Source organism: Pituophis catenifer, unplaced genomic scaffold, assembly GCF_029215685.1.
Source record: "Pituophis catenifer annectens isolate HBS135680 unplaced genomic scaffold, rPitCat1.0.hap2 SCAF_2, whole genome shotgun sequence".
NCBI lineage: Eukaryota > Metazoa > Chordata > Lepidosauria > Squamata > Colubridae > Pituophis > Pituophis catenifer.
The window spans coordinates 12,410,256-12,437,974 of record NW_027256882.1 but is presented as its reverse complement, the minus strand read 5'-3'; the positions used below and the strand labels follow the sequence as shown (position 1 = coordinate 12,437,974).

At 44.3% G+C, this 27,719-nt stretch overlaps 4 protein-coding genes across 4 annotated transcripts in view; 3 read left to right on the top strand and 1 right to left on the bottom strand.

Annotated features, from left to right (window-relative positions):
• LOC139309847 (zinc finger protein 721-like) overlaps positions 1-27,719 on the bottom strand; it is a 145,430-nt gene that overhangs the window by 13,508 nt on the left and 104,203 nt on the right. The gene's annotated exons all lie outside the window — the stretch shown is intronic.
• On the top strand, positions 6,054-9,213 carry LOC139311735 (zinc finger protein 420-like). Its single transcript, XM_070936224.1, has one exon. The coding sequence runs from the start codon at positions 6,054-6,056 to the stop codon at positions 8,247-8,249; it is 2,196 nt and encodes a 731-aa protein (XP_070792325.1). The 3' UTR covers positions 8,250-9,213.
• Positions 15,174-18,334, top strand: LOC139311734 (zinc finger protein 420-like). Its single transcript, XM_070936223.1, has one exon. It carries the CDS (start codon positions 15,174-15,176, stop codon positions 17,367-17,369), a length of 2,196 nt encoding a protein of 731 aa, XP_070792324.1. The 3' UTR covers positions 17,370-18,334.
• On the top strand, positions 21,527-27,444 carry LOC139311733 (zinc finger protein 420-like). The gene is made up of 3 exons (XM_070936222.1): positions 21,527-21,629; positions 23,950-24,076; positions 24,276-27,444. The coding sequence occupies exons 1-3, from the start codon at positions 21,618-21,620 to the stop codon at positions 26,483-26,485; spliced, it is 2,349 nt and encodes a 782-aa protein (XP_070792323.1). The 5' UTR covers positions 21,527-21,617; the 3' UTR covers positions 26,486-27,444.

The following is a 27,719-nucleotide window of genomic DNA, read 5'->3' as shown; positions in this document are numbered from 1 at the left end:
TTTTTGTACTACAGGAAAGCTTGCATGTCCTAACTTCCTATGTAAGATATGAGCACACTCATCATGAATTGGTTTACCTATTTTTGGTTTCTTCTCATTGTGTGTATTTTTGTTATCATGAGTTATTTTACATTCATCATTGTCACTGTTACTGACATTTTCATCATCTGCTTCAATACAATCTTCCATATTTGAATCAATGTTATGTAACCATCTTTCTTTGGTTATCAGATAGGGTAGACCCCCTTTTATCATCACAGTGCCTACATTTGTTTTGTTCTTTTCTATAGTTGCTTTCCCCTTTGAGAAAACTATATTGATGTCAGATTCTCTGCTTAGTTTTATAGCACTTAGTATGTTGTGAGGTATTTCTGGGATTAATAATACCCCCTCTATTTTCCCTAAACCAGGCAAGGTCACATTTCCTCTGCCTAATACTTGAACCTTTTCTTGATTAGCTACCTTTATCACAAACTTATCTTCTGTAAATGAAGATAATATACTTTTGTTATTAGTGGTGTGATTTGTTGCACCAGAATCAATAAGCCAATTATTGTTCTCATCTTGTTGTGTTTTGGTGCTGTCTTGTTTATTTAGCCCATTTAGTGACCCAGATTTTCTCTCTTTTGAATTTTCTCTACCCCCTCTACTTTCTCTGTAGTTTGGTGGACTTCTATATTTGTGTCTATCTGTGGAAGATTGTCTGTAATTGTATTTGCTCCTATATTCTGGCCTATGTCTCTCCCTTGGGACTTTGGGACAGTCTCTTCTACTGTGTTCCCTGGATCCACAATTGTGGCATCTAAAGGCTTCATTATATTTATCTTGAAAGACTACTTTCCTAAAAGATTTGTGTTCTGTTTGGTTACTGGAACGATTTTTTCTTGAATTGTCTTCTGCTATCAATTTGTTAGATAGACTTTCTATTGATAAATATCCCAAATTAATGGTATCTAAGTGTGACATAAAGCTATCCCATGATGGATCAAGTGAATTGATAATAACACTTTTCATAGTTTGATCTGAAATCACTTCCCCCCTCAATTGCAGCTCAGCTCTTATTTTGTTTAGATTTATCAAATGTTCACTTATAGAAACCCCTGGTTTCACTCTAGAAGAAAAGAAATCCTTAGACATTCTTGTGGTTGTGGCTACGCTATCGCTGTGAAATAGATTAAACATGCATTGAATTATTTCTGATACAGTTAGGTTTGGTTTGATGCTATGATACATTGCAGGAGACACGCTAGAAATTATTATGAAAAATGCTCTATGATGTAAACAGTCTATTTTTAAAGTCCAAGGTCTTCTTGGAGGACTAGTTATAAAGAATAGTAAATTTTCTTTCATAAAAATAACCTGAAGCTGTTGGTACCACTCTTGTAAATTAATGCCATCAACTCTAAGTTTTGGGAAGTCACTGGGTAAGTTCCCCACATTATTTTGTCCATTACTTACAACCTGAGGCAGTCCGTGGTCTCTCAAGTGCAGGAAATTACAGAACGGCATTGGGATGCTTGTAACGAGTCTGCGCGGTTCTCTGGACAGTTCAAGTCTTTCGGGGCCGTCTACGTAGTTTTGCACATGCGCGTTGCTCATTTCTTCTTTGGCGCCGTTGTGGAAGGTTCTCTCCATTTCAGCTCTCTCGATCCGCTCCTCTTCAGATGAGTCGGTCTCTGGTTCGGTTTTTGGGGCTTTGGTGATGGCGGCGGTTCTTCTCTTTCTCTTGTGTGCGCTGGCACTCGATTCTGTCTGCGGTGTAGGACGGAATCGGCATGGCTCTCTGGGCTCGGGTGTCGTCGTTTTCGAAGTCAGAATGGGAGCGTGCAGGTCTTGAGTTGTCGGTTTGATTGCTTGCTTCTTCGTTGATGTCTTAGAAATTTTCAATCTTGGCCCAAAAGCAGCAAAAAGTGTTTTCATTGCTGACTCTACTTGAGACTTTGTTAAATCGTCTTCACTTTCTGATTTTGGTTCATCTGAAGAGTTTGAGACTTCTTTTTCACTCTCTTCGTCTGATAGCGTTTTTCGCGCCAGAAATTTTGAACTGAGCGTTTTGATTGGCTCTGCTTCACTCTCTTTTGAAGTTCGTTGAAACCAAGATGGCTGCCGTTCAAAATTTCGCGCGGGGTCACATCTTTTCTTTTTTACAACTATTTTCTCAGTAGTCATTTCACTCACAGTTTTTTGATCTTTGGGTTTTTCTTTAATGATGTTTTTCTCTCTCGCTGCTCCGCTGTTCCTCAGCATCTCCTGGAGGTCCGCGATGAGGCTTTCATCATTCTTTTGGCTTTTTAGTATTTTTAATATTTCTGACCTGAGTTCGTTATTTTCTATCTCGATTTCTTCCTGGTCGTTATTTTCACTCATCAGTTCTTCTTCTTCAGTGGTGTATTCTTCGGATTCTCTCGAAATCGCATTAGTGGATTCGTTGATCATCTCTTGATCAGTTTCTATTTCTTTGCTGTAGGCCCTGGTGTTGGGCCTATCTTTCTTGGACATTTTTAATTACTTATTGAGTCAATTAACCATCCTCTGCTACCAGCTTGTTGCAATATTTTCAGGATCAGACTCAATAAAGATAATAGAAGTTATAGGTTTAAATATAATTCTCTTTAATCATAATAGGCATTCTATATTCGCTGAATATTCAAGATAGAAGCCAGGAAAATGGGGAGGGTGGCTCCTTTTATATACAAGGGGCGGAGCCAGGAATAGGAGTGGTAAAATATGAATACATTAAAGCTCAAGTAATAAGTTAACCCCTGATGTTCCATATATACATTATTTACACATTAGAGAATAAGGCATTTACATCTGACAATTATTATTATTATTAAATCTTTAGTGACATTCACAGCCTTTGAGGCTGGTTAATGGCTCAGCAGCTCGAGTCCTAACCAAGGACCTAGGAACTGTTAAGGTATCGTCGGAGGATGTAAGTTGTTGTTGTTGTTATTATTATTAAAGGGCGATTCCTTCCTAACTTTGCTGCTCCGCATCCCTTTCCCTTCCCTCCTCCCATCCTGGGCTTCGTCCCCTCCCCCTCTCCCCCGGTTCTCTCCCTGGGGCAAAGAAGCAATGGACTCGTTGCCCAGCTGACCATCCCACGGGGGAGCGGGGGTGGGGGGGGGTGGGGGGGGCAAGCAGGGGCAACCCGAGTGGGCGGCGCTCTCAGGGCTTTAGAGAGTGGGAGGAGCTGGACGGAGAGGGGAGGAGCTACAAGCGCTTCCTGTTTGGTTCTGTGCAGACTCCTGGCTGGGGTCGTTCCGGGGAGGGGGATCCAGGTGCGAGTCCGGCGGCGATCCTGGGCGCCTCTCTTGGGGAGCGGAGTCCGGGCGAGGAAGAGAGCCGCCTCTTTCCTATGGAGCGCCAGGTGAGAAGCTCCTTCCTCCCTTCCTTCCTTCTTCCCACCTGGGGAAATGCTCGGACAGGAGACCCTTCAATGCAGCTTCTTGGGGCGCTGCTAAGATCCTCCTGCAGTCCCCACTTTCTCCTTGGGGAGATGATGATTATTACTATTATTATTACTATTATTATTATTTCCTGGCCCTTCCTGGTCGTTTCCCGTCCTTTTCCTTTTCTCCGGGGCCGTTTCAGATCCGGGAGGCTTGGAGTTCAAGGGCTGCGAAAGCGGCGGGGAGAAAAGGGGGCGATCCCTCCCAGGAGCCCTTGTTTCCAGAGGAGCCGCCTCCGGAGGGAGCATCGGGGAAAGGCTCCTTCTGATGCCCTTTCATCTCTTTGCCCTCGTTGCTTTCATCCCTTCAATTCGTTTCCATTCTTCAATTTAACTGCGTTTTTAAAGTCTTGGGTGCATTTAAAGGCCTTTTCCTGTGGGCCACTGTTTCTCAGCCTTGGCAACTTTGTGGTATGTGGATTTCTGCTCCCAGAATTCTCCATCTGTGTTGAAGTCCACATATTTTACAGCTCCCAAGATTGGGAAAGGTTGCTGTAGGCCAGGGGTGGGGAACTAGGGCCCTTTTAGGACTGGTGGACTTCAACTCCCAGAATCCCCGAGCCAGCTGTGTCAGGAATTCTGGGAGTTGAAGTCCACCAGCAATAAAAGGGCCCTAATTTTCCTCTTTTACAGTGGGGTATTCCAAAGGGCAAGTCCCAGCTTTGAAAGGAGTTTCTATCATCTGATAAGGAAGGTGGACATTATATAAACATAGAATAACATACTTGGAGTTGGAAGGGACCTTGGAGGTCTTCTAGTCCAACCCCCTGTTTGAGGAGGAGGAGTCTATACCATTTCAGACAATTGGCTGTCCAGTCTCTTCTTAAAAGCCTCCAGTGACCTTAGTCAGGATTCTGGGGATCAAGATTCGTACCTTGAAATGGCTGAAATAAAGACCTGTGTCCCATATCTGGGAAAGGTGAGAGAGAAACCACAACTGTCTTGCTAAAAATCCTTAAGGCTACAGGATGTCGGCATGGCTTCTTTGGCACCTTCCTTACTGTATCTCCTGTCAATCAAACAACTGTATTTCCTGCTGATGTCACTGAAATATGAAAGCATGAAAGAAATCATTCCAGATCTATCCCATCCATTGTCCAAATCTGAATACAGGTAGTCCTTGACTTAGGACCACAATCGAGCCCAGAATTTCTGTTGCTTGGCGCGATAGTGGCTAAGTGAGTTTTCCCCCTTTTTATGACCTTTCTCGCTACAGTTGTTAAGTGAACCCACTGCTGTTGTTCAGTTAGTAACACGGTGGTTAAGGGAATCTGGCTTCTCTATTGACTTTGCTTGTGGGAAGATTGCAATGGGATCACATGACCCTGGGACTCTGTAGCCGTTACAAATATGAGCCAGTTGCCCAGTGTCCAAATTTTGATCAGGTGACCATGGGGATGCTGCAAAGGTCCTGTGAAAAGCTGCCAGGAGTCAGTGTTTTTTCAGTGTCCTGGTAACTTTGAAGAGTCACTAAATGAATGGCTGTAATTCGAGGACTACCTGTATACGTGAGAGACAATTTGGACTCTGTCTCTTTGTTGGTGCCAGGCCAGATCTAGTACTCCTGACTAACAACTCAGCACAACTCCCTGGAAATGGGAGCGGATCTGCTTGAGGCCTCCAGAGTCCAGCTCTGTGGTCCTTTAATACATACATACATGAGATTGCTGCTCCTGCGGCATCGGACAAACCAATAAAACATTAACTAGATGTATCTCTAGCCAGAGGCACTTTATGTTTTTGGAAAGGTTCTCCAGGGAAGATGTTCGGTCATGAAATTGCCCAGCAGCTGTCCAGATAAAGTCAGAGACACTGACACAGACTTGTAGATTTTATATAAATATAAATATGTTCAACCTACAAATTTATCGCAGTCTTTGTCATCATCCAGAAAAGGAAGAACATAAGATAGTCAGGAACATCATGAGGTAAATCTAAAACATCATGCAGAACATACAGAAGGAAAAAAGGAGGGAAAAAAGGGAAACACCCCTTTATACTTACAGCAACCAATCACAGCGTAGATTGCATCATGCATGAGTCAGCACTCTCTAACTAATCAGTTACAATTGTGTTCCGGCCTATTTGTACACTTTACTGTTTCAGATTCTAAATTCAATATCCTAACATGTTTATTTGCCCTACTTGAAAACTAGAGGTTTTTCATTAAGAAGTAGACTCAAATGTAATTCATTGAAGTGTTCATTGTTAGGAATGTTCATGGAATACGTTGTGGTTTGTCTCCTCTCCCTGTGTCAGGATTTGGTATCGCTTGAGGATGTAGCTGTGTTTTTCTCCGTGGAGGAGTGGGCCCTGCTGGATTCTGAGCAAAAAGCCCTGTACCAAGAGGTCATGCTGGAAAACAAGAGGAACATGGCCTCCTTAGGTAAGAGATTCTGTTGAGATATTTACATTTAGGAGCCAAAGGTCAAATCTTATATCAACTTAATAACAAGCATAGCATCATGTTTTGAACAAATGGGAGTTTGGAAGAATATTTTTACTGTTCTAATACAGCAATGGTGCTTGATCCCTTTCACACCTAAGTTTGTCCTAACTTTTCTTTTTTTTTTTGTTACAAGCAGGTGACGGATGGGAGATGGAGGATTCTGGCCAAGAGGCAGCAGCACCCTTCCCAAAAGACAAAAAGGAAGTTGCAGAAAAGATGTATGGAAAGCAAAGTTCTGAGGAAAAGCAGTTAACGGGGGAGCTGGAGAATTGCTCTGGTTTCCCTTGTCCAGATCCCAATGTCTTATTGGACGGAGATGATTGCCAAGAAAAAGGAGAGTGTTCAAGGTGTGGGAAGACCCTTCGAGATGAATCTGGATTATGTGACTGTTGTGAAATCCCTGCTGGAGAGAAACAGGATGAAAGCAGGGAACACTCCAGAGGGACCCTTCCTCCTCCTTTACATGAAAGAATACAAGAAGGAAGGGAAATGTACAAATGTACAGAGTGTGCAGAAAGCTTCGATACAAGCCGCTCCCTTGCATCACATAAAAAAATTCACAAAGCAGAGGATCCACACAAATGTCTGGATTGTGGAAGGACCTTCAGGCAGAAAAATCACCTTAATTCACATAAGAGGGTCCATGAAGAGAAGCAGCAGCATCAATGCATCACCTGCGGAAAGACCTTCAGAAACAGCACCTCCCTTACTTCCCATCAAAGCATCCACAGAGAAAAGAAGTTGCATCAATGCAGGGAGGGTAGAACGAGGTTTACTCAGAGCAAGGAACCAAATTCCCGGAAAAAAAGCCCCACTGGGAATAAATCATGTAAATGCCTGGAATGTGGGAAGAGCTTCCGCTATGCAAGTGACCTCACTTACCATAATAGGATCCATACAGGGGAAAAGCCATATCATTGCACAGTGTGTGGGAAGAGTTTCACCCAAAAAGGCAATTTCAATTCACATAAGAGGATCCACACTGGAGAGAAGCCGTATAAATGCAAAGAGTGTGGAAAATGCTTCAGGACCACCGATTCCCTTACTTGCCATAATAGGATTCACACAGAGGAGAAACCCTATGAATGTTTAGAGTGTGGAAAAAGCTTCAATAGACGTGGTACTCTAACTCAACATAATAGGATGCATAACGGGGAGAAACTTTATAAATGCCTGCACTGTGGAAAGAGCTTCAGTCAAAAAGTTCATCTTAAGTCACACGAGAGGACCCACACGGGGGAAAAACCACTTCAATGTATGGAGTGTGGAAAGCGCTTCAGTTGCTCTTCACATCTTATGGTCCATCATCGAATCCACACAGGGGAGAAGCCCTTTCAGTGCCTGCAGTGTGGAAAGCGCTTTATCAATTCTAGTGGCCTTCATGCCCATGAACGGACCCACACAGGGGAGAAACCGTACAAATGCATGGAGTGTGGAAAGAGCTTCCGTAAATCCAGCCACTTAACATCCCATAGAAGTGTCCACAGTGGAGAGAAACCACATCGATGCACCGAATGTGGGAAGTGCTTCAATCAAAAAAGTAACCTCAATACCCATAAAAGGACCCACACGGGTGAAAAGCCTTATAAGTGCATCGAATGTGGCAAATGCTTCACTGAATTGTGTTACCTCACTTACCACAAAAGACTCCACACTGGGGAGAAACCATATGAATGCCGTACATGTGGAAAGAGCTTCAATGCAAAAAGAAGCTATATCCTACATAGCAGAACCCACACTGGGGAAAAACCATATCAGTGCCAGGAGTGTGGAAAAAGCTTCATTGATACTGGAGCACTGACGATCCATAAAAGGATTCACACAGGGGAGAAACCCTATAAGTGCACCGAGTGTGACATGAGTTTCAGAATAAGAAGTAGCCTTCGTAGCCACAAGAGGTCCCACACTGGGGAGAAACCGTATACATGTTACGAGTGCGGAAAAAGCTTTAGTCACAATAATTCACTCAGGTACCATAGAAGGCTTCACTCAGGGGAGAAACCCTATAAATGCCTGGAGTGTGGAGAATGTTATAATGAGAGTGGCACTCTTACCTACCACATGAGGATCCACACAGGGGAGAAACCATTTAAATGCATTGAGTGTGGAAAGAGTTTCAGAGACGGAAAGAGTCTTACACGTCATAAAAAAATCCACACAGGGGAGAAGCCATTTAAATGCATTGAGTGTGGAAAGAGTTTCAAAGACGCAAGTAATCTTAGGTGTCATAAAAGAATCCACGCAGGGGAGAAGCCGTATAAGTGTGTGGAGTGTGGAAAGAAATTCAGAACCTGTAGTGAATTTAATAGACATAAGAAGGCGCACAGCAGGAAAAGACGATGCTAATTGGTTTGTGTTGATTCTCAAAATTTACTTCATGCCCAGGAGAATCTGTAAAAATGCATGGTGTATGGAAAAGGGGTTCCAAAGCAGTAGACTTTTTTGATCCATTAAAAATAAGATTTTCCTTTTATAATTAGGAATTAAGTTTTGGATACCGTGTTTTTCCCAAAATAAAACCTGCTTACATCTTTTTGGGCTCAAAAATAAGCCCTAGGTCTTTTTTTGGGGGGGACACAATTTCAGGTTAATCAGCCCAGCTGTTCACTTTGCACCCCCTGGTGCATGCAGAAGAGGTGGCAAGGGGGAACAACGTTATCTGGCAGCTGCTGCATCCTGGAATAATATCAACCCAAAAAGAATAAAATGGCGCAGAGAATTAGAGAAATGATGGAAATGATGTACTCGTCATGGAAAACGGAAATAAGAGAAATAATTACAATGTTACATGGAGAATCGAAACTTGAGGACCCAAAAATTGAGATAGAGCATGCTCAAACTGACAAGGAAATAAAGACAGAGAAGTAAGATACAGAGACTGAAAATAAAAAAGAAGATAAAGACAATGAGATTAATTTTGAAAAACTAATTGAATATGTGAATAGCAACAATAAAAAGGAGGTTTTTAGAGATTACATTGCGATTAACAATGGAAAAAAAAGGATGGAAGGAAACAAAGAAGGAAAGAAGGGTGGAATAGAAAGAACATAAAAAACTTAAATGATTACACTGGGATTAACAGTGAAAAGATAAAAAAGAGAGAAAAAGTGTGGAAAACAACAGGAAATGCAGGGCAAAATAGAAGAGTCCAGGATTATGAAATAGGAGAGTTCAAGATTTTAAAGCGCAAAAGAAAAAAAGGGGAAAGAAAAAGGCAAAAATAAAAATGAAAAGGGAGAAAAAGATAGAAATGAAAGAGAAATATGCTATATATACTTAGAATTGAAATATGAATTGTAGTAAGAAATGGGAAATCGTAGAGATTGTAAAAATGAAATGAATAATAATTGGAATATTTTTATTTGCATTTTTGAAATTTAGATAATGATAAGTTTTTAGAAATATGAATAAATTTAAACTAATATTTGAAATACCTTTAATGGTATATGGTGGTGAAAGTAGCAATGACTACTGTATTTTTTGGTGTATAAGACGCACCTTTTTACCCCCCAAAAGGGGGTGAAAATCTGGGTGCGTCTTATACGCCGAATGTAGCCCTGCCTACCCTCCGGCCGCCTCCCTTCGGCCATTTTTGGGCAGTTCCAGGTGGCAGGGATCTGGGTCGGGGCACAGCCTGAGGAACAACCCTCTTCTGGACGGTCTGGGGGGGGGGGGGAATCCGCCTAGCAGCTTCGGGGAACAAGGCGGGTGCCATGATTTGCGGCTGGTCACCCCTCTAGCCACCCAGCGGGCAGCTCAGGGCAGACTGGCTGCGATGACTTCACTCCCCAGCAATGTGAGGAGCCTCCGCCACCGCTGCCTAAGCCCTTTGTGTGCCCAGAAGCCAAGTGAGCCGAACGGGAGCTCCTAAAGTCAAACACCCCTCTTTTCCAGGCACCGCTGCCCGGATTCCCCAATCCAATTTTCAGAGCTGCGTTTCAGGCAGCGGGCAGCCAGTTCCCCTGCAATGTGCAGCCGGGAACTGGAAACCGTTCTGGATTAGGGGTGGGGATTGCAGCGCTGCCACCTGAAAGTGCTTTTCTTCCCATTGCACATTGCAGAGCCACGCGGCAACGGGAATAGATAGAGGAGAATAAATATGATGGCAAAAAGGAAGTATAGAAATTGTAAACTTAGTTAAAATGACTAAACACAGTTTAAATTTGTGAATCGGCCAAATACTCTGTTCAGAGAAAATATGTTTGTATGTGTGTGTGTGTAAAAAATAAAAAAAACTTTTTTTAAAAAAAAAAAGATGAAGTCAGAGACACTGACACAGACTTGTAGCTTTTATATAACTATAAATATATTTAACCTACAAATTTACAGCAGTCTTTGTCATCATCCAGGAACATCAATGAGGTAAGTCTAACACCGTGATGGCCAACCTATGGCATGGGGGCCACAGGTAGCCATATCAGTGGGCACGCGAGTTCAACCCTGGCGTGAAACAGACTGTTTCCTGTCTCTGGAGGGCCAGGGGGTAGGGGGTGGGGAAGGCCCATTTTTTGCTGTCCCCAACCTCCAGAGCCTCTCTAGGAAGTTGGCAAATGGGCTGTTTTCGGCCTCCGGAGGGGTGAGGAAGGCCGTTTTCATCCTCCCCAGACCTCTAGAGAGGGTCTGCAGGCTGGGGACAGCAAAAAACAGGCCTTCTGGTCCCACCGGAAGTTGGCAAACGGGCCATTTCTGGCCTCTGGAGGACCTCCAGGTGGGTGGGGAAGGTCCTTCCCAGACTCCTAGAAAGGCTCTAGAGCCAAGTGAGATAGAAAAAAGGACCTACCGGGCCATCATGTGCCAGAAGCGGGGGGGGGTTGCATGTGCATGCGCGGGGCGGGGGCGCATAGAATTATGGATGTGGGCACGTAGGTGCACGAACCCCCCCCCCCCCCGCCCCCCACTCCTGGCACGCGATGGCGAAAAGGTTAGCCATCACTGGTCTAACACATCATGCAGAACACACAGAAGGAAAAAAGGAAGGGAAAAGAAGGGTTGGCTTTCTTCCCTTTCATCTTTTTTATTGTACAGCAATCTTTCTCCTCAAACCTACCACCTCTCTCTTTTCTTTCCTTCTTACGTTCTCTTCCCCCCACCCTCCTCTTCTCCTCCCTACTTCCTTTCTCCTTCTCCTCCTCTCTTCCTCCCTCTCTTACCCTCACTCCTACTCTAATTTCCCTTCCCTTCCTTCATCCCTCTCTTGCTGTATCCTTTTATGCATATGGACTGTTCAGAGGGCTGAAAAAGTTATTTTTGACTGGTTCTCGCACTTTTGACCAGTCCTCGAACTTACGACTGTCCCCACATTTTACATTTTTGCCCTATCTTGTCATCATGGTGAAGAGAAGCAGTTGTGAAATGAATGACATGGTTGTTAAGAATGCTGCACGGGCATAAATGTGCGGATGGTCATAAGTGTGAGGACCAGTCAAAAGTTCGAGGACCTGTCAGAAATGACTTTTTTCAGCCCTCTGGTTAGTCACTATACACATAGCCATGGCCACCCAGTCACATGACCTCCAAGCCACACCCACAAAATAAGCCACACCCACAATGGTGTCCCGCTTTACCAATGTTAAAATCTGGTCACCTTAATCTTGGAGTGTTAGTGGACAACCATCTAAATATGAGCTAGAAGAGTGTGGTGGCAGCCAGAAAAGCCAATGCAATCCTAAATTGCATTAACAGAGGGATACAATCAAGATCAAGGGAGGTACTGATACCACTCTATAAAGCCCTAGTAAGACCACACCAAGAGTACTGCATCCAGTTTTGGTCACCACACTATAAAAAAGATGTTGAGACCGTATAAACCAACAAACATGATTAGGGGACTGGAGACTAAAACAGATGATGAACGGTTACAGGAACTGGGCACGGCTAGTCTAGGGAAGAGAAGGACCAGGGGAGACAGGATAGCACTGTTCCAATATTTGAGGGGCTGCCACAGAGAGGAGGGGGTGAAGCTGTTTCCCAAAGCACCTGAAGGCCAGACAAGGAATGATGGATGGAAACTGATCAAGCAGAGATTCAACCTAAAATAAGGAGGAATTTTCTGACAGTGAGAACAATCCACCCATGGAACAGAAGTTGCCTTGGGAGGCTGTGGAGCTTCATCACTGGAGGCTTTCAAGAAGAGACTGGACTGCCATTTGTCAGAAATGGTGCAGGGTCTCCTGCTTGGGGAGGTTGGACTAGATGACCCACAAGGTCCCTTCCAACTCCCTTAATTTGTAATGTGTAACTTTGCTGCTCCGCATCCCTTTCCCTTCCCTCCTCCCATCCTGGGCTTTCTCCCCTCCCCCTCTCCCCCGGTTCTCTCCCTGGGGCAAAGGAGCAATGGACTCGCTGCCCAGCTGACCATCCCACGGGGGAGGGGGGGCAAGCAGGGGCACCCAGAGTGGGCGGCGCTCTCAGGCCTTTAGAGAATGGGAGGAGCTTTAACGGAGAGGGGAGGAGCTATAAGCGCTTCCTGTTTGGTTCTGTGCAGACTCCTGGCTGGGGTCGTTCCGGGGAGGGGGATCCAGGTGCGAGTCCGGCGGCGATCCTGGGCGCCTCTCTTGGGGAGCGGAGTCCGGGCGAGGAAGAGAGCCGCCTCTTTCCTATGGAGCGCCAGGTGAGAAGCTCCTTCCTCCCTTCCTTCCTTCCTTCTTCCCACCTGGGGAAATGCTCGGACAGGAGACCCTTCAATGCAGCTTCTTGGGGCGCTGCTAAGATCCTCCTGCAGTCCCCACTTTCTCCTTGGGGAGATGATGATTATTATTATTACTATTATTCCTGGTCGTTTCCCGTCCTTTTCCTTTTCTCCGGGGCCGTTTCAGATCCGGGAGGCTTGGAGTTCAAGGGCTGCGAAAGCGGCGGGGAGAAAAGGGGGCGATCCCTCCCAGGAGCCCTTGTTTCCAGAGGAGCCGCCTCCGGAGGGAGCATCGGGGAAAGGCTCCTTCTGATGCCCTTTCATCTCTTTGCCCTCGTTGCTTTCATCCCTTCAATTCGTTTCCATTCTTCAATTTAACTGGGTTTTTAGAGTCTTGGGTGCATTTATCGGCCTTTTCCTGTGGGCCACTGTTTCTCAGCCTTGGCAACTTTGTGGTGTGTGGATTTCTGCTCCCAGAATGTCCCATGTGTGTTGAAGTCCACATATTTTACAGCTCCCAAGGTTGGGAAAGGTTGCTGTAGGCCAGGGGTGGGGAATTAGGGCCCTTTTAGGACTGGTGGACTTCAACTCCCAGAATCCCCGAGCCAGCTGTGTCAGGAATTCTGGGAGTTGAAGTCCACCAGCAATAAAAGGGCCCTAATTTTCCTCTTTTACAGTGGGGTATTCCAAAGGGCAAGTCCCAGCTTTGAAAGGAGTTTCTATCATCTGATAAGGAAGGTGGACATTATATAAGCATAGAATAACATACTTGGAGTTGGAAGGGACCTTGGAGGTCTTCTAGTCCAACCCCCTGTTTGAGGAGGAGGAGTCTATACCATTTCAGACAATTGGCTGTCCAGTCTCTTCTTAAAAGCCTCCAGTGACCTTAGTCAGGATTCTGGGGATCAAGATTCGTACCTTGAAATGGCTGAAATAAAGACTTGTGTCCCATATCTGGGAAAGGTGAGAGAGAAACCACAACTGTCTTGCTAAAAATCCTTAAGGCTACAGGATGTCGGCATGGCTTTTTTGGCACCTTCCTTACTGTATCTCCTGTCAATCAAACAACTGTATTTCCTGCTGATGTCACTGAAATATGAAAGCATGAAAGAAATCATTCCAGATCTATCCCATCCATTGTCCAAATCTGAATACAGGTAGTCCTTGACTTAGGACCACAATCGAGCCCAGAATTTCTGTTGCTTGGCGCGATAGTGGCTAAGTGAGTTTTCCCCCTTTTTATGACCTTTCTCGCTACAGTTGTTAAGTGAACCCACTGCTGTTGTTCAGTTAGTAACACGGTGGTTAAGGGAATCTGGCTTCTCTATTGACTTTGCTTGTGGGAAGATTGCAATGGGATCACATGACCCTGGGACTCTGTAGCCGTTACCAATAGGAGCCAGTTGCCCAGTGTCCAAATTTTGATCAGGTGACCATGGGGATGCTGCAAAGGTCCTGTGAAAAGCTGCCAGGAGTCAGTGTTTTTTCAGTGTCCTGGTAACTTTGAAGAGTCACTAAATGAATGGCTGTAATTCGAGGACTACCTGTATACGTGAGAGACAATTTGGACTCTGTCTCTTTGTTGGTGCCAGGCCAGATCTAGTACTCCTGACTAACAACTCAGCACAACTCCCTGGAAATGGGAGCGGATCTGCTTGAGGCCTCCAGAGTCCAGCTCTGTGGTCCTTTAATACATACATACATGAGATTGCTGCTCCTGCGGCATCGGACAAACCAATAAAACATTAACTAGATGTATCTCTAGCCAGAGGCACTTTATGTTTTTGGAAAGGTTCTCCAGGGAAGATGTTCGGTCATGAAATTGCCCAGCAGCTGTCCAGATAAAGTCAGAGACACTGACACAGACTTGTAGATTTTATATAAATATAAATATGTTCAACCTACAAATTTATCGCAGTCTTTGTCATCATCCAGAAAGGAAGAACATAAGATAGTCAGGAACATCATGAGGTAAATCTAAAACATCATGCAGAACATACAGAAGGAAAAAAGGAGGGAAAAAAGGGAAACACCCCTTTATACTTACAGCAACCAATCACAGCGTAGATTGCATCATGCATGAGTCAGCACTCTCTAACTAATCAGTTACAATTGTGTTCCGGCCTATTTGTACACTTTACTGTTTCAGATTCTAAATTCAATATCCTAACATGTTTGTTTGCCCTACTTGAAAACTAGAGGTTTTTCATTAAGAAGTAGACGCGAATGTAATTCATTGAAGTGTTCATTGTTAGGAATGTTCATGGAATACGTTGTGGTTTCTCTCCTCTCCCTGTGTCAGGATTTGGTATCGCTTGAGGATGTAGCTGTGTTTTTCTCCGTGGAGGAGTGGGCCCTGCTGGATTCTGAGCAAAAAGCCCTGTACCAAGAGGTCATGCTGGAAAACAAGAGGAACATGGCCTCCTTAGGTAAGAGATTCTGTTGAGATATTTACATTTAGGAGCCAAAGGTCAAATCTTATATCAACTTAATAACAAGCATAGCATCATGTTTTGAACAAATGGGAGTTTGGAAGAATATTTTTACTGTTCTAATACAGCAATGGTGCTTGATCCCTTTCACACCTAAGTTTGTCCTAACTTTTCTTTTTTTTTTTGTTACAAGCAGGTGACGGATGGGAGATGGAGGATTCTGGCCAAGAGGCAGCAGCACCCTTCCCAAAAGACAAAAAGGAAGTTGCAGAAAAGATGTATGGAAAGCAAAGTTCTGAGGAAAAGCAGTTAACGGGGGAGCTGGAGAATTGCTCTGGTTTCCCTTGTCCAGATCCCAATGTCTTATTGGACGGAGATGATTGCCAAGAAAAAGGAGAGTGTTCAAGGTGTGGGAAGACCCTTCGAGATGAATCTGGATTATGTGACTGTTGTGAAATCCCTGCTGGAGAGAAACAGGATGAAAGCAGGGAACACTCCAGAGGGACCCTTCCTCCTCCTTTACATGAAAGAATACAAGAAGGAAGGGAAATGTACAAATGTACAGAGTGTGCAGAAAGCTTCGATACAAGCCGCTCCCTTGCATCACATAAAAAAATTCACAAAGCAGAGGATCCACACAAATGTCTGGATTGTGGAAGGACCTTCAGGCAGAAAAATCACCTTAATTCACATAAGAGGGTCCATGAAGAGAAGCAGCAGCATCAATGCATCACCTGCGGAAAGACCTTCAGAAACAGCACCTCCCTTACTTCCCATCAAAGCATCCACAGAGAAAAGAAGTTGCATCAATGCAGGGAGGGTAGAACGAGGTTTACTCAGAGCAAGGAACCAAATTCCCGGAAAAAAAGCCCCACTGGGAATAAATCATGTAAATGCCTGGAATGTGGGAAGAGCTTCCGCTATGCAAGTGACCTCACTTACCATAATAGGATCCATACAGGGGAAAAGCCATATCATTGCACAGTGTGTGGGAAGAGTTTCACCCAAAAAGGCAATTTCAATTCACATAAGAGGATCCACACTGGAGAGAAGCCGTATAAATGCAAAGAGTGTGGAAAATGCTTCAGGACCACCGATTCCCTTACTTGCCATAATAGGATTCACACAGAGGAGAAACCCTATGAATGTTTAGAGTGTGGAAAAAGCTTCAATAGACGTGGTACTCTAACTCAACATAATAGGATGCATAACGGGGAGAAACTTTATAAATGCCTGCACTGTGGAAAGAGCTTCAGTCAAAAAGTTCATCTTAAGTCACACGAGAGGACCCACACGGGGGAAAAACCACTTCAATGTATGGAGTGTGGAAAGCGCTTCAGTTGCTCTTCACATCTTATGGTCCATCATCGAATCCACACAGGGGAGAAGCCCTTTCAGTGCCTGCAGTGTGGAAAGCGCTTTATCAATTCTAGTGGCCTTCATGCCCATGAACGGACCCACACAGGGGAGAAACCGTACAAATGCATGGAGTGTGGAAAGAGCTTCCGTAAATCCAGCCACTTAACATCCCATAGAAGTGTCCACAGTGGAGAGAAACCACATCGATGCACCGAATGTGGGAAGTGCTTCAATCAAAAAAGTAACCTCAATACCCATAAAAGGACCCACACGGGTGAAAAGCCTTATAAGTGCATCGAATGTGGCAAATGCTTCACTGAATTGTGTTACCTCACTTACCACAAAAGACTCCACACTGGGGAGAAACCATATGAATGCCGTACATGTGGAAAGAGCTTCAATGCAAAAAGAAGCTATATCCTACATAGCAGAACCCACACTGGGGAAAAACCATATCAGTGCCAGGAGTGTGGAAAAAGCTTCATTGATACTGGAGCACTGACGATCCATAAAAGGATTCACACAGGGGAGAAACCCTATAAGTGCACCGAGTGTGACATGAGTTTCAGAATAAGAAGTAGCCTTCGTAGCCACAAGAGGTCCCACACTGGGGAGAAACCGTATACATGTTACGAGTGCGGAAAAAGCTTTAGTCACAATAATTCACTCAGGTACCATAGAAGGCTTCACTCAGGGGAGAAACCCTATAAATGCCTGGAGTGTGGAGAATGTTATAATGAGAGTGGCACTCTTACCTACCACATGAGGATCCACACAGGGGAGAAACCATTTAAATGCATTGAGTGTGGAAAGAGTTTCAGAGACGGAAAGAGTCTTACACGTCATAAAAAAATCCACACAGGGGAGAAGCCATTTAAATGCATTGAGTGTGGAAAGAGTTTCAAAGACGCAAGTAATCTTAGGTGTCATAAAAGAATCCACGCAGGGGAGAAGCCGTATAAGTGTGTGGAGTGTGGAAAGAAATTCAGAACCTGTAGTGAATTTAATAGACATAAGAAGGCGCACAGCAGGAAAAGACGATGCTAATTGGTTTGTGTTGATTCTCAAAATTTACTTCATGCCCAGGAGAATCTGTAAAAATGCATGGTGTATGGAAAAGGGGTTCCAAAGCAGTAGACTTTTTTGATCCATTAAAAATAAGATTTTCCTTTTATAATTAGGAATTAAGTTTTGGATACCGTGTTTTTCCCAAAATAAAACCTGCTTACATCTTTTTGGGCTCAAAAATAAGCCCTAGGTCTTTTTTTGGGGGGGGACACAATTTCAGGTTAATCAGCCCAGCTGTTCACTTTGCACCCCCTGGTGCATGCAGAAGAGGTGGCAAGGGGGAACAACGTTATCTGGCAGCTGCTGCATCCTGGAATAATATCAACCCAAAAAGAATAAAATGGCGCAGAGAATTAGAGAAATGATGGAAATGATGTACTCGTCATGGAAAACGGAAATAAGAGAAATAATTACAATGTTACATGGAGAATCGAAACTTGAGGACCCAAAAATTGAGATAGAGCATGCTCAAACTGACAAGGAAATAAAGACAGAGAAGTAAGATACAGAGACTGAAAATAAAAAAGAAGATAAAGACAATGAGATTAATTTTGAAAAACTAATTGAATATGTGAATAGCAACAATAAAAAGGAGGTTTTTAGAGATTACATTGCGATTAACAATGGAAAAAAAAGGATGGAAGGAAACAAAGAAGGAAAGAAGGGTGGAATAGAAAGAACATAAAAAACTTAAATGATTACACTGGGATTAACAGTGAAAAGATAAAAAAGAGAGAAAAAGTGTGGAAAACAACAGGAAATGCAGGGCAAAATAGAAGAGTCCAGGATTATGAAATAGGAGAGTTCAAGATTTTAAAGCGCAAAAGAAAAAAAGGGGAAAGAAAAAGGCAAAAATAAAAATGAAAAGGGAGAAAAAGATAGAAATGAAAGAGAAATATGCTATATATACTTAGAATTGAAATATGAATTGTAGTAAGAAATGGGAAATCGTAGAGATTGTAAAAATGAAATGAATAATAATTGGAATATTTTTATTTGCATTTTTGAAATTTAGATAATGATAAGTTTTTAGAAATATGAATAAATTTAAACTAATATTTGAAATACCTTTAATGGTATATGGTGGTGAAAGTAGCAATGACTACTGTATTTTTTGGTGTATAAGACGCACCTTTTTACCCCCCAAAAGGGGGTGAAAATCTGGGTGCGTCTTATACGCCGAATGTAGCCCTGCCTACCCTCCGGCCGCCTCCCTTCGGCCATTTTTGGGCAGTTCCAGGTGGCAGGGATCTGGGTCGGGGCACAGCCTGAGGAACAACCCTCTTCTGGACGGTCTGGGGGGGGGGGGAATCCGCCTAGCAGCTTCGGGGAACAAGGCGGGTGCCATGATTTGCGGCTGGTCACCCCTCTAGCCACCCAGCGGGCAGCTCAGGGCAGACTGGCTGCGATGACTTCACTCCCCAGCAATGTGAGGAGCCTCCGCCACCGCTGCCTAAGCCCTTTGTGTGCCCAGAAGCCAAGTGAGCCGAACGGGAGCTCCTAAAGTCAAACACCCCTCTTTTCCAGGCACCGCTGCCCGGATTCCCCAATCCAATTTTCAGAGCTGCGTTTCAGGCAGCGGGCAGCCAGTTCCCCTGCAATGTGCAGCCGGGAACTGGAAACCGTTCTGGATTAGGGGTGGGGATTGCAGCGCTGCCACCTGAAAGTGCTTTTCTTCCCATTGCACATTGCAGAGCCACGCGGCAACGGGAATAGATAGAGGAGAATAAATATGATGGCAAAAAGGAAGTATAGAAATTGTAAACTTAGTTAAAATGACTAAACACAGTTTAAATTTGTGAATCGGCCAAATACTCTGTTCAGAGAAAATATGTTTGTATGTGTGTGTGTGTAAAAAATAAAAAAAACTTTTTTTAAAAAAAAAAAGATGAAGTCAGAGACACTGACACAGACTTGTAGCTTTTATATAACTATAAATATATTTAACCTACAAATTTACAGCAGTCTTTGTCATCATCCAGGAACATCAATGAGGTAAGTCTAACACCGTGATGGCCAACCTATGGCATGGGGGCCACAGGTAGCCATATCAGTGGGCACGCGAGTTCAACCCTGGCGTGAAACAGACTGTTTCCTGTCTCTGGAGGGCCAGGGGGTAGGGGGTGGGGAAGGCCCATTTTTTGCTGTCCCCAACCTCCAGAGCCTCTCTAGGAAGTTGGCAAATGGGCTGTTTTCGGCCTCCGGAGGGGTGAGGAAGGCCGTTTTCATCCTCCCCAGACCTCTAGAGAGGGTCTGCAGGCTGGGGACAGCAAAAAACAGGCCTTCTGGTCCCACCGGAAGTTGGCAAACGGGCCATTTCTGGCCTCTGGAGGACCTCCAGGTGGGTGGGGAAGGTCCTTCCCAGACTCCTAGAAAGGCTCTAGAGCCAAGTGAGATAGAAAAAAGGACCTACCGGGCCATCATGTGCCAGAAGCGGGGGGGGGTTGCATGTGCATGCGCGGGGCGGGGGCGCATAGAATTATGGATGTGGGCACGTAGGTGCACGAACCCCCCCCCCGCCCCCCACTCCTGGCACGCGATGGCGAAAAGGTTAGCCATCACTGGTCTAACACATCATGCAGAACACACAGAAGGAAAAAAGGAAGGGAAAAGAAGGGTTGGCTTTCTTCCCTTTCATCTTTTTTATTGTACAGCAATCTTTCTCCTCAAACCTACCACCTCTCTCTTTTCTTTCCTTCTTACGTTCTCTTCCCCCCACCCTCCTCTTCTCCTCCCTACTTCCTTTCTCCTTCTCCTCCTCTCTTCCTCCCTCTCTTACCCTCACTCCTACTCTAATTTCCCTTCCCTTCCTTCATCCCTCTCTTGCTGTATCCTTTTATGCATATGGACTGTTCAGAGGGCTGAAAAAGTTATTTTTGACTGGTTCTCGCACTTTTGACCAGTCCTCGAACTTACGACTGTCCCCACATTTTACATTTTTGCCCTATCTTGTCATCATGGTGAAGAGAAGCAGTTGTGAAATGAATGACATGGTTGTTAAGAATGCTGCACGGGCATAAATGTGCGGATGGTCATAAGTGTGAGGACCAGTCAAAAGTTCGAGGACCTGTCAGAAATGACTTTTTTCAGCCCTCTGGTTAGTCACTATACACATAGCCATGGCCACCCAGTCACATGACCTCCAAGCCACACCCACAAAATAAGCCACACCCACAATGGTGTCCCGCTTTACCAATGTTAAAATCTGGTCACCTTAATCTTGGAGTGTTAGTGGACAACCATCTAAATATGAGCTAGCAGTGTGTGGTGGCAGCCAGAAAAGCCAATGCAATCCTAAATTGCATTAACAGAGGGATACAATCAAGATCAAGGGAGGTACTGATACCACTCTATAAAGCCCTAGTAAGACCACACCAAGAGTACTGCATCCAGTTTTGGTCACCACACTATAAAAAAGATGTTGAGACCGTATAAACCAACAAACATGATTAGGGGACTGGAGACTAAAACAGATGATGAACGGTTACAGGAACTGGGCACGGCTAGTCTAGGGAAGAGAAGGACCAGGGGAGACAGGATAGCACTGTTCCAATATTTGAGGGGCTGCCACAGAGAGGAGGGGGTGAAGCTGTTTCCCAAAGCACCTGAAGGCCAGACAAGGAATGATGGATGGAAACTGATCAAGCAGAGATTCAACCTAAAATAAGGAGGAATTTTCTGACAGTGAGAACAATCCACCCATGGAACAGAAGTTGCCTTGGGAGGCTGTGGAGCTTCATCACTGGAGGCTTTCAAGAAGAGACTGGACTGCCATTTGTCAGAAATGGTGCAGGGTCTCCTGCTTGGGGAGGTTGGACTAGATGACCCACAAGGTCCCTTCCAACTCCCTTAATTTGTAATGTGTAACTTTGCTGCTCCGCATCCCTTTCCCTTCCCTCCTCCCATCCTGGGCTTCCTCCCCTCCCCCTCTCCCCCGGTTCTCTCCCTGGGGCAAAGGAGCAATGGACTCGCTGCCCAGCTGACCATCCCACGGGGGAGGGGGGGCAAGCAGGGGCACCCAGAGTGGGCGGCGCTCTCAGGCCTTTAGAGAATGGGAGGAGCTTTAACGGAGAGGGGAGGAGCTATAAGCGCTTCCTGTTTGGTTCTGTGCAGACTCCTGGCTGGGGTCGTTCCGGGGAGGGGGATCCAGGTGCGAGTCCGGCGGCGATCCTGGGCGCCTCTCTTGGGGAGCGGAGTCCGGGCGAGGAAGAGAGCCGCCTCTTTCCTATGGAGCGCCAGGTGAGAAGCTCCTTCCTCCCTTCCTTCCTTCCTTCTTCCCACCTGGGGAAATGCTCGGACAGGAGACCCTTCAATGCAGCTTCTTGGGGCGCTGCTAAGATCCTCCTGCAGTCCCCACTTTCTCCTTGGGGAGATGATGATTATTATTATTACTATTATTCCTGGTCGTTTCCCGTCCTTTTCCTTTTCTCCGGGGCCGTTTCAGATCCGGGAGGCTTGGAGTTCAAGGGCTGCGAAAGCGGCGGGGAGAAAAGGGGGCGATCCCTCCCAGGAGCCCTTGTTTCCAGAGGAGCCGCCTCCGGAGGGAGCATCGGGGAAAGGCTCCTTCTGATGCCCTTTCATCTCTTTGCCCTCGTTGCTTTCATCCCTTCAATTCGTTTCCATTCTTCAATTTAACTGGGTTTTTAGAGTCTTGGGTGCATTTATCGGCCTTTTCCTGTGGGCCACTGTTTCTCAGCCTTGGCAACTTTGTGGTGTGTGGATTTCTGCTCCCAGAATGTCCCATGTGTGTTGAAGTCCACATATTTTACAGCTCCCAAGGTTGGGAAAGGTTGCTGTAGGCCAGGGGTGGGGAACTAGGGCCCTTTTAGGACTGGTGGACTTCAACTCCCAGAATCCCCGAGCCAGCTGTGTCAGGAATTCTGGGAGTTGAAGTCCACCAGCAATAAAAGGGCCCTAATTTTCCTCTTTTACAGTGGGGTATTCCAAAGGGCAAGTCCCAGCTTTGAAAGGAGTTTCTATCATCTGATAAGGAAGGTGGACATTATATAAGCATAGAATAACATACTTGGAGTTGGAAGGGACCTTGGAGGTCTTCTAGTCCAACCCCCTGTTTGAGGAGGAGGAGTCTATACCATTTCAGACAATTGGCTGTCCAGTCTCTTCTTAAAAGCCTCCAGTGACCTTAGTCAGGATTCTGGGGATCAAGATTCGTACCTTGAAATGGCTGAAATAAAGACTTGTGTCCCATATCTGGGAAAGGTGAGAGAGAAACCACAACTGTCTTGCTAAAAATCCTTAAGGCTACAGGATGTCGGCATGGCTTTTTTGGCACCTTCCTTACTGTATCTCCTGTCAATCAAACAACTGTATTTCCTGCTGATGTCACTGAAATATGAAAGCATGAAAGAAATCATTCCAGATCTATCCCATCCATTGTCCAAATCTGAATACAGGTAGTCCTTGACTTAGGACCACAATCGAGCCCAGAATTTCTGTTGCTTGGCGCGATAGTGGCTAAGTGAGTTTTCCCCCTTTTTATGACCTTTCTCGCTACAGTTGTTAAGTGAACCCACTGCTGTTGTTCAGTTAGTAACACGGTGGTTAAGGGAATCTGGCTTCTCTATTGACTTTGCTTGTGGGAAGATTGCAATGGGATCACATGACCCTGGGACTCTGTAGCCGTTACCAATAGGAGCCAGTTGCCCAGTGTCCAAATTTTGATCAGGTGACCATGGGGATGCTGCAAAGGTCCTGTGAAAAGCTGCCAGGAGTCAGTGTTTTTTCAGTGTCCTGGTAACTTTGAAGAGTCACTAAATGAATGGCTGTAATTCGAGGACTACCTGTATACGTGAGAGACAATTTGGACTCTGTCTCTTTGTTGGTGCCAGGCCAGATCTAGTACTCCTGACTAACAACTCAGCACAACTCCCTGGAAATGGGAGCGGATCTGCTTGAGGCCTCCAGAGTCCAGCTCTGTGGTCCTTTAATACATACATACATGAGATTGCTGCTCCTGCGGCATCGGACAAACCAATAAAACATTAACTAGATGTATCTCTAGCCAGAGGCACTTTATGTTTTTGGAAAGGTTCTCCAGGGAAGATGTTCGGTCATGAAATTGCCCAGCAGCTGTCCAGATAAAGTCAGAGACACTGACACAGACTTGTAGATTTTATATAAATATAAATATGTTCAACCTACAAATTTATCGCAGTCTTTGTCATCATCCAGAAAGGAAGAACATAAGATAGTCAGGAACATCATGAGGTAAATCTAAAACATCATGCAGAACATACAGAAGGAAAAAAGGAGGGAAAAAAGGGAAACACCCCTTTATACTTACAGCAACCAATCACAGCGTAGATTGCATCATGCATGAGTCAGCACTCTCTAACTAATCAGTTACAATTGTGTTCCGGCCTATTTGTACACTTTACTGTTTCAGATTCTAAATTCAATATCCTAACATGTTTGTTTGCCCTACTTGAAAACTAGAGGTTTTTCATTAAGAAGTAGACGCGAATGTAATTCATTGAAGTGTTCATTGTTAGGAATGTTCATGGAATACGTTGTGGTTTCTCTCCTCTCCCTGTGTCAGGATTTGGTATCGCTTGAGGATGTAGCTGTGTTTTTCTCCGTGGAGGAGTGGGCCCTGCTGGATTCTGAGCAAAAAGCCCTGTACCAAGAGGTCATGCTGGAAAACAAGAGGAACATGGCCTCCTTAGGTAAGAGATTCTGTTGAGATATTTACATTTAGGAGCCAAAGGTCAAATCTTATATCAACTTAATAACAAGCATAGCATCATGTTTTGAACAAATGGGAGTTTGGAAGAATATTTTTACTGTTCTAATACAGCAATGGTGCTTGATCCCTTTCACACCTAAGTTTGTCCTAACTTTTCTTTTTTTTTTTGTTACAAGCAGGTGACGGATGGGAGATGGAGGATTCTGGCCAAGAGGCAGCAGCACCCTTCCCAAAAGACAAAAAGGAAGTTGCAGAAAAGATGTATGGAAAGCAAAGTTCTGAGGAAAAGCAGTTAACGGGGGAGCTGGAGAATTGCTCTGGTTTCCCTTGTCCAGATCCCAATGTCTTATTGGACGGAGATGATTGCCAAGAAAAAGGAGAGTGTTCAAGGTGTGGGAAGACCCTTCGAGATGAATCTGGATTATGTGACTGTTGTGAAATCCCTGCTGGAGAGAAACAGGATGAAAGCAGGGAACACTCCAGAGGGACCCTTCCTCCTCCTTTACATGAAAGAATACAAGAAGGAAGGGAAATGTACAAATGTACAGAGTGTGCAGAAAGCTTCGATACAAGCCGCTCCCTTGCATCACATAAAAAAATTCACAAAGCAGAGGATCCACACAAATGTCTGGATTGTGGAAGGACCTTCAGGCAGAAAAATCACCTTAATTCACATAAGAGGGTCCATGAAGAGAAGCAGCAGCATCAATGCATCACCTGCGGAAAGACCTTCAGAAACAGCACCTCCCTTACTTCCCATCAAAGCATCCACAGAGAAAAGAAGTTGCATCAATGCAGGGAGGGTAGAACGAGGTTTACTCAGAGCAAGGAACCAAATTCCCGGAAAAAAAGCCCCACTGGGAATAAATCATGTAAATGCCTGGAATGTGGGAAGAGCTTCCGCTATGCAAGTGACCTCACTTACCATAATAGGATCCATACAGGGGAAAAGCCATATCATTGCACAGTGTGTGGGAAGAGTTTCACCCAAAAAGGCAATTTCAATTCACATAAGAGGATCCACACTGGAGAGAAGCCGTATAAATGCAAAGAGTGTGGAAAATGCTTCAGGACCACCGATTCCCTTACTTGCCATAATAGGATTCACACAGAGGAGAAACCCTATGAATGTTTAGAGTGTGGAAAAAGCTTCAATAGACGTGGTACTCTAACTCAACATAATAGGATGCATAACGGGGAGAAACTTTATAAATGCCTGCACTGTGGAAAGAGCTTCAGTCAAAAAGTTCATCTTAAGTCACACGAGAGGACCCACACGGGGGAAAAACCACTTCAATGTATGGAGTGTGGAAAGCGCTTCAGTTGCTCTTCACATCTTATGGTCCATCATCGAATCCACACAGGGGAGAAGCCCTTTCAGTGCCTGCAGTGTGGAAAGCGCTTTATCAATTCTAGTGGCCTTCATGCCCATGAACGGACCCACACAGGGGAGAAACCGTACAAATGCATGGAGTGTGGAAAGAGCTTCCGTAAATCCAGCCACTTAACATCCCATAGAAGTGTCCACAGTGGAGAGAAACCACATCGATGCACCGAATGTGGGAAGTGCTTCAATCAAAAAAGTAACCTCAATACCCATAAAAGGACCCACACGGGTGAAAAGCCTTATAAGTGCATCGAATGTGGCAAATGCTTCACTGAATTGTGTTACCTCACTTACCACAAAAGACTCCACACTGGGGAGAAACCATATGAATGCCGTACATGTGGAAAGAGCTTCAATGCAAAAAGAAGCTATATCCTACATAGCAGAACCCACACTGGGGAAAAACCATATCAGTGCCAGGAGTGTGGAAAAAGCTTCATTGATACTGGAGCACTGACGATCCATAAAAGGATTCACACAGGGGAGAAACCCTATAAGTGCACCGAGTGTGACATGAGTTTCAGAATAAGAAGTAGCCTTCGTAGCCACAAGAGGTCCCACACTGGGGAGAAACCGTATACATGTTACGAGTGCGGAAAAAGCTTTAGTCACAATAATTCACTCAGGTACCATAGAAGGCTTCACTCAGGGGAGAAACCCTATAAATGCCTGGAGTGTGGAGAATGTTATAATGAGAGTGGCACTCTTACCTACCACATGAGGATCCACACAGGGGAGAAACCATTTAAATGCATTGAGTGTGGAAAGAGTTTCAGAGACGGAAAGAGTCTTACACGTCATAAAAAAATCCACACAGGGGAGAAGCCATTTAAATGCATTGAGTGTGGAAAGAGTTTCAAAGACGCAAGTAATCTTAGGTGTCATAAAAGAATCCACGCAGGGGAGAAGCCGTATAAGTGTGTGGAGTGTGGAAAGAAATTCAGAACCTGTAGTGAATTTAATAGACATAAGAAGGCGCACAGCAGGAAAAGACGATGCTAATTGGTTTGTGTTGATTCTCAAAATTTACTTCATGCCCAGGAGAATCTGTAAAAATGCATGGTGTATGGAAAAGGGGTTCCAAAGCAGTAGACTTTTTTGATCCATTAAAAATAAGATTTTCCTTTTATAATTAGGAATTAAGTTTTGGATACCGTGTTTTTCCCAAAATAAAACCTGCTTACATCTTTTTGGGCTCAAAAATAAGCCCTAGGTCTTTTTTTGGGGGGGACACAATTTCAGGTTAATCAGCCCAGCTGTTCACTTTGCACCCCCTGGTGCATGCAGAAGAGGTGGCAAGGGGGAACAACGTTATCTGGCAGCTGCTGCATCCTGGAATAATATCAACCCAAAAAGAATAAAATGGCGCAGAGAATTAGAGAAATGATGGAAATGATGTACTCGTCATGGAAAACGGAAATAAGAGAAATAATTACAATGTTACATGGAGAATCGAAACTTGAGGACCCAAAAATTGAGATAGAGCATGCTCAAACTGACAAGGAAATAAAGACAGAGAAGTAAGATACAGAGACTGAAAATAAAAAAGAAGATAAAGACAATGAGATTAATTTTGAAAAACTAATTGAATATGTGAATAGCAACAATAAAAAGGAGGTTTTTAGAGATTACATTGCGATTAACAATGGAAAAAAAAGGATGGAAGGAAACAAAGAAGGAAAGAAGGGTGGAATAGAAAGAACATAAAAAACTTAAATGATTACACTGGGATTAACAGTGAAAAGATAAAAAAGAGAGAAAAAGTGTGGAAAACAACAGGAAATGCAGGGCAAAATAGAAGAGTCCAGGATTATGAAATAGGAGAGTTCAAGATTTTAAAGCGCAAAAGAAAAAAAGGGGAAAGAAAAAGGCAAAAATAAAAATGAAAAGGGAGAAAAAGATAGAAATGAAAGAGAAATATGCTATATATACTTAGAATTGAAATATGAATTGTAGTAAGAAATGGGAAATCGTAGAGATTGTAAAAATGAAATGAATAATAATTGGAATATTTTTATTTGCATTTTTGAAATTTAGATAATGATAAGTTTTTAGAAATATGAATAAATTTAAACTAATATTTGAAATACCTTTAATGGTATATGGTGGTGAAAGTAGCAATGACTACTGTATTTTTTGGTGTATAAGACGCACCTTTTTACCCCCCAAAAGGGGGTGAAAATCTGGGTGCGTCTTATACGCCGAATGTAGCCCTGCCTACCCTCCGGCCGCCTCC

Bases quoted from the DNA above. Each gene is read 5' to 3' on its own strand.
- LOC139311735 (XM_070936224.1), top strand. From the start codon at position 6,054: ATGGAGGATTCTGGCCAAGAGGCAGCAGCACCCTTCCCAAAAGACAAA.
- LOC139311734 (XM_070936223.1), top strand. From the start codon at position 15,174: ATGGAGGATTCTGGCCAAGAGGCAGCAGCACCCTTCCCAAAAGACAAA.
- LOC139311733 (XM_070936222.1), top strand. The intron at 24,077-24,275 runs GTAAGAGATTCT...TGTTACAAGCAG, and splicing joins GAGGAACATGGCCTCCTTAG to GTGACGGATGGGAGATGGAG.